Raw genomic sequence first — 13,334 nt, 5'->3', positions numbered from 1 at the left:
CATTTTTATTAAATATTTCTTAATTATATAATAAAAACTATTTTATTTTTCTAATAAAAAAAATATCTTGAAAATCATTTTTATAAAACTTATTGTATAACTATTATAAAGAACATGTCAATAATTATCAAATATCTATGTTATTATTAGAAAATGCATTTGAATTAACAAATAAATTATATATTTAAGCTGATTAGAACATATTTCGTTTAGCAACAGAAGGATAGTACTGTCATGCACCAATGTGTGCTATTTTATTTCGCACAAGCTCACTAGAAATATAGATATCTATAGTTACTAATAATAAAACAGACTCCGTGGGAGCATTTGAAAGGGCACCTTTTTCACCTTGTTGTTGGATTCCTTGAGGCTCTGAGGGGATGAGGGGGAGTTTTTGACTGGGGTCTTCTGCGGACTCGATGTAGGTTGCGCGGGAGTGGTTACTTCACACTCGTTAGAAGACGACGATTGTATAACAGACACTACAAGAGGAGGGGAGATCGAGGCAGACGTCGAGGGTATGGGTTCGGAAGGCGCTAGCGTTTCTATCGGGGCGACACTCAAAGATTTAGGAGGGGTTTGTTTTGGAGTAGCGACTTTCGCATTCATTGGTGGTAACATAGTCCTAGTCTTAGGCTTCCTCCACCCCTGCATAACACCAAGACGATATTAGTAGAACACCGATACCATCGAATAGCACAAAATACGGGGAAAATGTAGATTATTCGTATCCTTTTTTTTTCTTGAATTTAAATACATTTAGCATCGTCTCAATATTACCTAGTAGGAAGTTGTGAATAAAGTATGTATGATAATACAAGTATTATAACTTAATTTAATCTAATTATCCTTATTTAAGAAACAATTACTAAACAATAATTAATAAGAATAATACGACAGAACGGACTGTTAAGCATCGAGTGTATGCTCACCTTATCGTCGTAAAATCCTTGATCGTCCGTTCTTTGTTGTCCGAGCAATCGATCTGTTTCAAGATCGGTATCCGCTTCCTCTTCGTCTGGACATTCTTCAATTTCCACATCAGCTTCGTCACCTATACGACGCGCATCAGATTCTTCGCTATTGCTTTCCATACAGACTCTCCGCCTGCCATCCATTATACTGCATCTTAGTTAGATGCGTTTATACGCAATACAGAGGTATCCCAAAGGGTATCCCAAACGTATATTCGATATTGTAAAAGGAGAACTTTCATAGTGGTAAATAAAAAAAGAGCCAAGGCAAAATAATGGACAAATTTTAACAATTGGAATACCCTTAGCCACATAAAACGAAACGTAAAATACCTTGGTATCCATATCGGACTAACGCTCGGTTCCGGTGGTTCTTCTGATGGTGATTTCACAGGTAGAGCTTTAGTCCTTTGTAGGGCCATTCTAATATCTTTGATGGCTGCTTCCACCTCTCCACAATTTACTTCTAAGGATACACTCTGTCGTCCTTGAGGTGCCGGAGGTGGCGGCGTGCCCAGTGGATCCAATCCATCGAGTTGAAGCTCGTTCGTGTCGTACGAATTTTCCTTCTTCGCGACAAATAGATCAGGAGATGTAGTCTTCAACGTGTGTAAAATATCCTTTGTTACATTTAGACTAACGTCTTTCCCAGAGTCATTCTCATTCGTACCTAACATGTCGTTACGAGTTCTTTGTATGATCTCTTTCTCTATCTCGTTTATTTGCCGTTTCATGAGCATCACAGTAGGATTATTGTTGTCAGTATCACTCGCATGTCCACTAGACAGGCCGTCTTCTAATACTGGCATACTAGTGTATATTCTCAGGGAATCTGAATTATTCCCCAAATCGCCGACCGATCCGAGAAGGCCACTTGCTGGCATCAATTCATTATCCATCATCATGAGGGATACCTCGCTGTCCAAGTCGCCGCAATTACTGTCACAGTCGGTTGTCTCGGGGCTTAGTGTAAAATTACGCGAGTGTCCCACTTGCAAGCCAACCTCAGTCTCTCCAAGATCTTCACTGCTGCCAGTACCTACTGAGAGGTCCAAAAAGTTGTTTTCATGTTCACCTGTCTAAAGAATACAAAAAGCCAAATGTAAATATTTACTTCTATAATATCGTAATTACTGTTTTAAAATGGAAAAATTTTTCAAGCAGCTACACGGTGTAACTTTAAAAATTGTATCTATAAATATAGATTTATAAATATAGATTTAGAATCTATGTGACTACTGAAAGCAATATAATTTCCAAATTAATAATTAATAATTAATAATTAATACTTTTGAATTGTTAAAACATAATATTTGTGTTAAAAGTATTTTAGTGCATTTAACTTTATAATACATAAATAAATATTTTATATAAACTTAACTAACATAGGGAAACAAAATTAATGGTATATAAAAAAAATTATCAAAATAATTTCTTACTTTGTATATTGTCATATTTACATTTTGCGGAAATTCTGCCCGTTGCTTTTTAGGAGATTCATGTACCATAACCTCTTCTGTTGCAGGTGGACCACTAGCTAATCGTTGACCAACATATGCACTTCCACCTTGCCTTCTTAATTCATAATCAAGATCCTACAATAAATTTTTTAATTACAATTTATAACTTTTGTTCATTATCATATGCATATCTTCTTGGATCGAATATCTGCTTGGATTTTTTTTAACATCACTACTTATGAATTTTCTAATTATGAACTTTCATGTATATATATATATTTATTTGATATACATTTTATAGATCTCATTGAAAAGAACTCATTGAAATATCTCATAAACAAATATTTATGAATTTTTTTATGTTTCAGCAAAGACTTACTTGGAAAGGAAAGGATTCTATATTATTTTCCTTTTCTTTCGTCGGCGCAGGACATTTGAAGAATTCTTCTAACACTTTCCGTGTCTCTGAAAATTCATATAAATAATCGAAGGTGCTACCTCCCGGCGAGACAAGACTGCTTATATTATCAGCAGGCAAAGTTGATGGCTTTAAAGAATCTTCTTCCTCTTCGATCTTTGGTGATGGAGATGAAGGATGTATAGGCTGATCTTCAGTGCTAATATTTTCTATCACAGTCTTGTCTACTACGATTTCTGCAGAAGTATCTTCCTTCTTGGAATGTAAGATACATTGACGAAGTATTAGAGACTATTAAGCCATTTGATATAATATTCCATAAATGATATATATCTTTTTACCTCATTGTGATTTGGTGTTGTTGGCAATACTCTTTGAGGGAAACCAGGCCTCGGTGTCATATACATTGAAGGTGATGATAATAAGCTAGGAAGCTGTGTATTTTCACGAACTCCATAACGTCTCGGGCTGCCAGAATACTGAGCGATTGGTAATTCACCAATTACTCTCGCAACCTTATGATTACGTTCTGGAGAAGGAGAATCTGCTTCGCAATCACTCGCTGGTGTAACAACCTACAAAAGTTAAAAATTTGTGAAAAGTTCTTTGCATTTAAGAAACGCACGTGTCTATTATGCATATTACTTTGAAAAATTCTGAAGTATTGCGATGATATGCCGTCGTAGGACTAGGAGTACTTCCAACGCTGGAACTCGGTGGTTCCGGTGCAATACGACCTCTTTGCGAATCGTCTGTCTCCAAGTCTAGATTCGTCGTCGTAACTTGATTCGTATTGCTCGACGCCAAATCGAGTCGCAATCCCTGCCAATTGTCATCGATATCGTCGAATACCACAACTTCGCCGTCGCTGACAATAGCCATACTTCTCGCGGGAGTGTTGTGATTCGATTGATAATCTACGCAACTCTTTGGTAATCCATAGTCCAGATCGGTAATACTTTTTGGTACAGTATATTCTACATTATTGCTATTCAAGATTGAATCGTAATTAATTATGCGATTGCTGCGGTTGCTTTTAGGAGAGTCGTAATCGAGAATGGATTTCGTAGCGTTACGTCGCACCGAATGTACCTCGGAAGCAAACACGGTCTCTGTCACTTCTCGATTTGCACGTTGCTTTCTGGTTTCACCACATCTGAAAAAAGTTACAATTTATAGAACACAAAAGAATGTTATAGACAATAAATAACAATAACTTTGTATGACAGATGAAATATAAATTTAATTACCGACTTCGTAACTCCCATATGGTTTGCGAGTTAGGAGACTTATTATTCTTCTTAACAGACAACTTATTATCAGTTTGAATATTATCCTCGTTATTTATGGAATTTGACGCAGTCAGAAATCGCGACTTTCTAGCTGCCACCTTCCCTCGGCTCTGCGAGAATACCTCTCGGCCACCAGCGATTTCTATAATTCTGCAGGACAATAGAAGAACATTACATACTCATGACGATTTATATGACTGCAAAATAGTCCTAAATTATACGTTGATCATTTTCATCTTATCTTACTTGAACTTAATGCTCGTCAAAGTTGTCGATGTTCACATATATAAAATTAATCCGGTAAGGCTCAGGTTCTGTAACTTTTTCCATCAAATTCAATATATTTTCAATAGATATTCAATCGAAAGCAACTTTCGAAATAGATGACTTACAGGTACACGAACGAAATATTCTACAGCAGCTGTTCATTTTTATAAAATCATCATTAAACTCGGAGCGTTATAAATCTCGATGTCAGATTCGACGAGATCAATATTTGCACAATGTACTATACTGTATCGATAAGCGACATTCTTTCCGTTGCATCGTCAAATTGTGCACGTGGACGATTACAAGTGGTGAATTCTCGAAACTCGACGTCAGATCAGACAACACTGAACACCTGACTGACCTGACAGGCAGAGAGAGTTAACCCCAAAGTTGACGCGTGGAGTGCTTTGTGTTTTGCATTCCACGATTATATTTAATTCGACGCGTTCAGTCGGACCGATTCCAGCCTCACGCACAATTTATATAAGGAATAATAAGGCCCTGTCGGCACCTGGAATGCTTTATTGAAAAATGTTCATCGGGTCCGCTGGTGCGGAGATCACGACGACAAAGCGTTCACGCGAGGAAACGTGTGTAGTATAGACGAAAGAAAACGGGCGCGACTTTTAAGTCCTGTAACTCCCGTGACGCCCATTTGGATGCGCTCCCGTCGCCTTCGAGCAGTTGGAACGATTCGATCTTATCTCCTCGACGATTTACAGATCAACCAACGTCGGGAAGAATCAATGACGGATCAAGACCGACTGGATCCCGAGCCACAAACAGACTCTCTCCCGCTGAACATAAACTGACAGTGAATATTTATAAAGAATATTTATATATTTAGGATTTTTTTCAGGGGAGGGGAAGGAGTTTTTTATCAATTGTTATCGCAATTTTTGCGCCAATAAATTGTTTTTTTGGATATTTTAAAGCTTACATCTCCTCGCTCCTGATTTTAAATGAAAAAAAATATTAGGTTTTGTTAATTATAATTTTTAATCACAAATTTTGGAGGATGTTTTTGAATTCTCAAACTCTCCCACCCTGAATATGTCTATATGGCAACATTTTATATCAATGCTACAATTTCCTAAATATAATTATTATGTATAGATACAGCATGTGTTATATATTACACTTAAAATTATGATATTGATTCTGGTTATATGTTGTTCTAAGTTTCTTCAATCAATTATTCATCATTTATAATATGTCCAAAAAAAATAAATTCTTTTTTTAATAGGATATTAATGAATTTTGTTTAATTTGTAATAAATATATTTTAAGGTTATCACATAAAGAAAATATTCTTTGCTCAAAATAATCGTTACTTAAAAGAAAGAAAATAAATTGAGTAATCACTTTTCTTAGAAATAGAATGATATTGTTCTGTGTGCAACAATGAAATTTTCAGAACATTTAAAATGAAGATTAGTTGAACTCTATCGCTAAGGCGCATATCGGATATGTTCAACGGGATATGAGCTAAAAGTTTAGATTTAAAAATTCGTCGGATATATCGAGTAATTCCGATCGTATGTTGCGCGCGTGAAGTTTCGCCAATAATGGACAACTTCATGGGATAATTTGAAATTATCGGGTATCCGCGTTTGCCGACTATGCCCGAGCAAATACGGATCGAAATACAGAACGACGGAAATATCGGAAAATAAAAGATACTCGAACGTCTATCTACATACGGATTATCATCATCGATAAGCGAGTCGCTTTTCGAGTGCCAATCGATTAGTAATGACAAATCGATACCACGTCGGAAATTCTTTACAACTTGTTTCATTCATAAAGATATTAAAGTTTCTTTATCTAACTATGCGCACCTTTGGAATAATAGTTCCGCTCTCTTTAGAAAGATTCTTAACAAAATTCGAAAAGATATATATTAGGTACTACTATTACACGAAAAGAATCATTTTATTAAATGATTTAAATAATATTTATCATATTTTCATATTGTGTCATATTTTAATATTTTTTTTATTAAAGTTTAAGCAAAATTCTTTTAAAATGAGGCCTGCTCAATGACTCAATATTTATCAGAAATGTGATTTTTTTTAATACGTTGAAACATGTCTCACTGAACATTGAAAGGGTTTAAGTTGAATTCTTTTATAAGAAACATGCGACTTCGCTGCAAATCGCGAATAGTCGCGGAATATTATTACTGACGAAGACGTTCCATCGCGAGAAGCCACGCCTGAAAAAAAAAAGAGAGGAAAAATATTTGCCGAACGCAGATTACATCGTCGCGGGCATATTGACTTGTTTGCTATACATCGAGTAGCCCGCGCGACACATTAACGGTAGACGCGAAGAAGAGCGGCTGATATTTGACTGACATTTCCGCTGGAGTATATCGTCGGTATTAAGCTTGAAATTAACGCCCCATTGAATATACATGGACATGACGCGCGCTGGAATCCTCGCTGCTCTGTGGAAACCTCTGTAGAAACTGTATCGGCTATCGAAACCGAGCGCTCGCGTCCACTGTAGATACACAAAGACCGTACGTCAAATGGACTTTCATCGTGACGACGGACACGTTACATCGCGAGCGAACGCTCGAATTTAACGTCGCGATACGATACGTAACACACTTTTGCGTGTACACAAGTGTTCGCACACGTCGGCTTTCGCCGTTCGTTATCGATTCCTCCGCACGATTTAATCGTTTAACTTGGTAATTCAAACGCCCCACAATTAACTTTAATTTCTATTTTAACACGTTTCCTTTTTAAATATTGAAACTGTAACCCTTCTCTTCAGTGCACTTTTTATATTTCATTTTCATTATCTAAATTTTTTAAGTACATTATATAATACAATGTTGTAATATGTTGTGTAGAGTTCATAATAACTATTACCTTAAATATCTTCGAATTTACTGAAGTCCAAAGGAAAATTTGTGTAATCAAATTACACAGAAGGGAACTATCATGTTGCGATAACAATATTTAACCAGGTGGAGGTGCTTTGAAGATTTCAAGGCTGTTTTCGTTTTTTGAATAAAATTACATGATTTTTTTTTTAAGTAATATATGATATCTCTAAATATTTTCCTATATAAAAAGTATTCAGATGGAGATATCAAAAAATCAATAGTTTATAAGAGCTTTTATACTTTATTTTTGCACATATTAACATGAAATATAAAATATCTCGTAAATTTGTAATTAATTTTTTGACAATCGTACATCAACACTTTTGCACTGAATGATGAGTTGAATTAATTGATATAAAGAAATTGTGCAATTTGTAATATGCAAACGTATCTTTGTGAAAATCAGCTGTTTTTGAAATTTCCGAAACGTCTGAAAAAAATGTATTACTGCCATATGTTGTCCCTTTTGTGCTATTTTAGTAACACTTTTCCTCTTTATAAGTTCAAAGATATTTAAGGCGATAATAATTATTAAGACACTTCGTGCAGAGACTGAACAGAGTATTAAATTAACTCAATTCTTTCATATTCCATTCAGCTAATTTTTTAAATCCCATTAACTACAAATATGTAAAAAAGAAGATATTTAATATTCACTAAAAATTTGTATTCCCATCTTTTTTTCTATATTTTGGAAGATTAATCGTAAATATTTTATGATAATATTTTCATATGTATTCCGAAGTATGGCGACTAAAATAGCGGCAATTTGCTACATATACATGGCAAACGTAGCTAAAGTATAACGTTTCCGTTGGTAATAAATCTTCCGGAACTGTCGGTATTTTTCGAATTAATTACATTTCTGCAGAACGTTAAGTGATTCTTGATTACCTCGAATCCCGAAGCTTATAGCTGGGGCCTCCCTTGGCCGAGGTCAAAATGTACACAGGGCTTCCCTCGGGTCCGCTATCGTCTTGCTGCGATTGTCCCTGATGATCACTACCCGGCAGGCTACCGTATTGTGGCGCGTCCTCACTGCGTCCGGACGCCGAGGAGGAGCTCGATGAAAGCGGCTTCGTGGCGTGCGGCAGTTGGCCCTCGACCGTGAAACCGGGCACCACGCTCGCCGTCCTACGGGACAGCGAACCTGATTTTTTTCTGCCATTCGCTCGTTTCCTATACCTACGAACGTAACTTGGCACTCTTAACAATCGGCAATCGATGAAGGGAATACAATTAAAAAAAAAAAAAAAAGAGAAAAAGAAGAAACATTCCGGACCATCGCTTTATGGTGGGACATAAACACACGTTTATTTGATTATAATTGAGGAGTTCGATGGAACTAATGCGACTTCGACCCTATTTCTCCAAAAATTTGAAATTACATTTAAAATTATATTAAATAGTTGATAGAAGAAATTTACTACTCTCGAAGATATGCGACGTATCTTCGCCCATAAAATCTAATTATGTTTTACACTCCTCTCGCGATGTAGCTTTTCATCTTCATTCCGCACGGCCTGCGCTCCATCTGGCTCCTCAATTACATAATTAACCATCCTATAATTTTACATGAACGTTAAGTGGAACAATTGCATAATAAAAATATGTACAGAAATAAAATCTTTCATATCATTAATATTCTGCTCGTTACGAGCTCATTAAAAAGTGATACGGATAAAAGGTACAATTATTATTGTTAAATGTACTGTTAAAAATTACACTTATATAATGTATATAACATTATTCCGCGCGTATTTAATACTTTATATTATATATAAATTTTCTGCTCTGCTCTGCTACGTAAAATGAACCTTTATAAAATATCGACGTCAATTTTAGAGACATGTCTGCATATATTGGATATACTGTCTACTGGAATATTAGATTGTAAGATTCAAATTCATCAGCTTTTTTTCGTAGTACTTGCGGAGTTAGCTCGATTAATCCGATCGAGTACCCCGCTTCGCCTTCTCTTACCTCTCCCCTCACTTGGGTAAATCGGTTTAACTTGCCTGTCGGAGGTGTCACGCTCGAGGTCGATCATGTCGTCCGATATCGCGGAGACGCTCGTCGACGTGTTCGTAGAGGCGATGGTGACAGCGGTTGTTGCGGTGGTCGCGGCGGTGACGGTGGTAGTGATAGCGGCGGCCTCCGTCTGGCAGGGGCTGTCATGCGGCTGCTGGCTGCTCTGCGTGGAGGCCCCCGGGGCCGGGGGTGGACCGCCCCTAGGCCGGCATTTCGGAAAGAGTCGATTCAAGTCGGCGTTCTCCAAGATCAGGCTTGTCATCGCCACGGCGCATTCATGTCTCGCAGCAGGATGTCCATTCTACGGGCACAGAGAGGATTTCGCGCTGTTAAATGCGGCGTGGATGAGACGCGATGTCTGTTTATGCGTTCCCGCATTTTAAAATAGGTGTATATGCTGGACGCCAGGAGGCGAGAGACATCTCAGAGCGTGCGTCTCTCCTTGTATTCTTCAACGTCTCACGAATGTCTCTATCTACTTGCACATGTGTCATGTAAAATGTCCAATGATATACCCATTTTCCTTCTCGGAAAGATTTAAATGATATTTTTCTTAAAAAGAAAATATTCTAAAGATAATGATATTTGATGTATTTAATATGCTCTAAAAAATGTTAATACAGCATATACTATTTTGATTTGACTACATTGATACAAAAATTTAAAAATTCTCATTTCAAGCTTGTGAAAATTTTACATAAGATCGACTTTTCTGATTTCCAGAAATAATAAAAGACGTTTCTATTTTTTTTTTATATCTATTATAAAAATCATCTCGTGAGTTTTTTAGGGAAATCTTCGCACGATATTCCGAGTGCAAAGTGTTATACTCCAAGAGAGTAAATCATATTTTTATTTGTATATATAACTCTCACCATTGTTGGTATTTATATCAACGGGATTGGAGGATTATAACCACACGTTGATAATTAAATCTGTATCCATATTTTTTGGATTGTGATGATTTGCGCTGCTAGTTTTAAGTTCCCTGTAGAGAAAGATCACTATTACAGTTATCTAAATGGGTCATCGTGAAAATGTGTGGATCACCGCAGTTTCGAGTAGCTCTATATACGAATGAAAAATCTCTTCCCTTTACTCTAACGGGGTCGTATTCGTGCGAGAACAACGCGCCACTCAAATCGCGCCACCACTCGTGTGCGCGACACCGAAAGTGTTATACTTCATACAGAGCAGCGATGTTCAAAGGGGATTGGAGCACTGCGAGCAGAAGGGTTGGGTCAGTAGTTTATATGGGGTGAAACACACAGAGATTGTAATGTATTCGAACGAGCAGCCGGTTGGCTTCTTGCGTGCCCAAAATTATTGGAGGTAGATTATCCAAAAGAGATCTTTGCGAGATACATCGATATTGATCTCTTATTTTTAAATTGTTAAAATTTAAATTGAATTTCAATCATACTAGATTTTTGGAAAAATATGCTTCCGACAGCGAGTATGAGCTGTTTTCATTGATACAAATATTATTTTAATTCTCCCCTGAAAACCTTAAAAATACATTTATAAATTCTGATTTATGACACATTTATAATTCTGATAGACAAATTTAAATTTATAAAAAAATAAATAAAATACAATCTGAGATTTTTTACTTTCATTACGGTAAAAGTTTTTATACAAAATTTTTTCTAGTTTTTATACAATCTCCGAAACGATATAAAAATCTGTACTGAAATTCAAAGATCTTAGAATGCGAAGGGTGGAAATTCGCATTGCCGATGTAGAATTAAAATTATTACAAAATTATGAAAATTTTTACATACAAACGATTTTTCCAATTTTTCAGAAATAATAAAAAATACTTGTTTTAAAAAATCTATTGTAATAAATTATGAGCTTTCGAGAATTTTTGCATGAAATTCCGAGAGAGAGCAATTGTATCTCCAAGAGGATGAATCATCTCTAATTACACAACAATAATTACCTGTCGCAAGTTTCTTTCATTTCACAATAGGCGTACTCGAGCGTACATATACATCGCTAGGACAAGTACCGGAAGTTTCCTCTCTTTGCGAGCAAACGGTTATTCCAAAACTCGAGTTATTACCTCGAGCAGCGCTCGTTATGCGCAGCCGACCAACCCCGCCGCGAACTTTCCGCGCCGAATTTATTGTTATGCAGTAACTCCGATGCAAGGGAAGTCTCGTTGGGTACCTTATCCAAGATGAATTTTACGCTTTTAATTAACAACTTTTCCCGCTCGGGACTTATGAAAATTCCGCGGTCGATGTCTCGGGTTCTCAATCGTGTTGATTCTCCTGATGACGCTTACATGGTTCAACCAAAGTAGAAATTCTACATGTAAGAGTTTGTTCCACTTATATTGTTGTTTTTTATTGGCTTGATGAAAAATGGCAACTAGTAACTAATCACGTGATGATAATTTAGCACGTTTATGACAAAAATGAAAAGTACGTGAAATGTATTATACAATTATGCAAGTGTACGTGTATGGTACATTTTCTATCAAACTGAAACATTGGCCAAACTTATTTCTAGGGGCTTTAATTCAACCTACTTTGAAAAATATAGAAAAATGTTGCGCATTCAGATGTAAAGTAATCGCGAATTTAGTTTGAGGAATAGATGGTAAATAGAAAAAGGGTAACTTACGATGCAATTGCGTTTGTAAATAAATATTGTATTTTTTGAGCCGGGAGATTAATTGTTATATTTACTATACATATCTATCTATTGGAAATTGAACACTTGGAGAAAACTGAATCAAGTTTAGTTCTGAATTTAGAGCGTGTCACAATAGGATGTTCTAATTATTATTATTTTTTTTTTTTTTTCGAGAACGTATCCTGATTCGTCATACTGAAGGGAGGAGATACTTATAATACGCATGCATGAGTCATCATACGCAGCGTTCAATTGGTGTGCGGCGTGAGTTGAGCATGAGTCAGCGCTGAATTGCGGAGCGACGTAAAGGAGCGAGCAGACACCATATATTCGCTAATTTATATTATATACTTCGCGTTATATATCGGCTTCATTTACGGAAGCACGTAGCTGTGCGAGGAACGGTGCCGTTTCGAGGGAACTCCGCGCCGCGCCGCACTGGACAGGCACGGGGCATTATTAGTTTCGCATAGCTGAACTCGATTTATCCTTTCGCGTCCGCCCGTCGCCGCGGCTTGGCATCCGACAGGTAACGTATTCCCGTCGGTCGTTTCACGTGGCATTTTCTAAACGAGAGACTGTGGATCCGTGTTCTGTTACATGTACCCAGTTTCTCCCTTCCTCATTGGAGTATTTTCCCATTGAAAGCACGAGAGGAAGATGAAAAAAAAGTTTACGTAATAATATACATACAGTACCGCATGGCTGTTGAAGAAAGCACGATTTGTTCTATAAACGGCTGCGTAACTTTTACGTAATATGTGTAATGCGCAAACGTATGTACGCGATAGATATATAATAGAATTTGCCACGTGATATGGTGGTCTCATTGTGTTCTGTCTCATTTTTCGTAATTCGATGGAAAGATTTGGCTGCTCTTCACTGGACGCCAATGCGAAAGAATTACGGAAGCACGCGAGTGATGCGGGCGTACGTTGGCCCAAATAGCGTATAATTCGTATCATAGAATCTAGACCTTATGCACGTAGAACTTAAGAACGAACATTCCTCCGTTCCTCGACAGTGATAAAAGTACGCTTTCGCCTACTTGGCGCGAAAGCGGAATGAACGAACGACGCGTTACCAGCCTCTCCTCGCTCTCTATGTAACAATGGGACCTCCATGAATCTTCCATCATATATGACGGGACATGTGATCACTTGCTGGAATGGAGGAAGATTGCACCGGCGAAGCTAATTTTACCCGAAGAGAAATGTCCGTAATTCTCGCTTTGTTCCAGCATGAAATACAGATGTCTGATCATCACCTCCTATTAGTATCATATTTAATCATGAGTCCGCAAATTTTGTTGTTTATACCATAAAAGTTTCAACTTTATAT

At 37.0% G+C, this 13,334-nt stretch overlaps 1 protein-coding gene across 1 annotated transcript in view; it reads right to left on the bottom strand.

The window, feature by feature from the left end:
* The window catches only part of LOC108692820, a 37,467-nt gene that overhangs the window by 7,851 nt on the left and 16,282 nt on the right, over positions 1–13,334 (bottom strand). The window contains exons 2-11 of the mRNA XM_018201324.1: positions 9,312–9,648; positions 8,211–8,466; positions 4,103–4,294; positions 3,498–4,008; positions 3,194–3,427; positions 2,814–3,107; positions 2,435–2,569; positions 1,308–2,053; positions 933–1,107; positions 340–648 (exon numbers count right to left, since the gene is read on the bottom strand). Coding sequence (XP_018056813.1) covers positions 340–648; positions 933–1,107; positions 1,308–2,053; positions 2,435–2,569; positions 2,814–3,107; positions 3,194–3,427; positions 3,498–4,008; positions 4,103–4,294; positions 8,211–8,466; positions 9,312–9,609 — 3,150 coding nt within the window. The 5' untranslated portion in view covers positions 9,610–9,648. The remainder of the gene's footprint in view (positions 1–339; positions 649–932; positions 1,108–1,307; positions 2,054–2,434; positions 2,570–2,813; positions 3,108–3,193; positions 3,428–3,497; positions 4,009–4,102; positions 4,295–8,210; positions 8,467–9,311; positions 9,649–13,334) is intronic.

The sequence above is a fragment of the Atta colombica genome, unplaced genomic scaffold (genome assembly GCF_001594045.1).
Source record: "Atta colombica isolate Treedump-2 unplaced genomic scaffold, Acol1.0 scaffold82, whole genome shotgun sequence".
Classification (NCBI taxonomy): Eukaryota; Metazoa; Arthropoda; class Insecta; order Hymenoptera; family Formicidae; genus Atta; species Atta colombica.
Note: the sequence above shows the minus strand (reverse complement) of the source record. Positions and strands in the feature narration are given on the sequence as shown.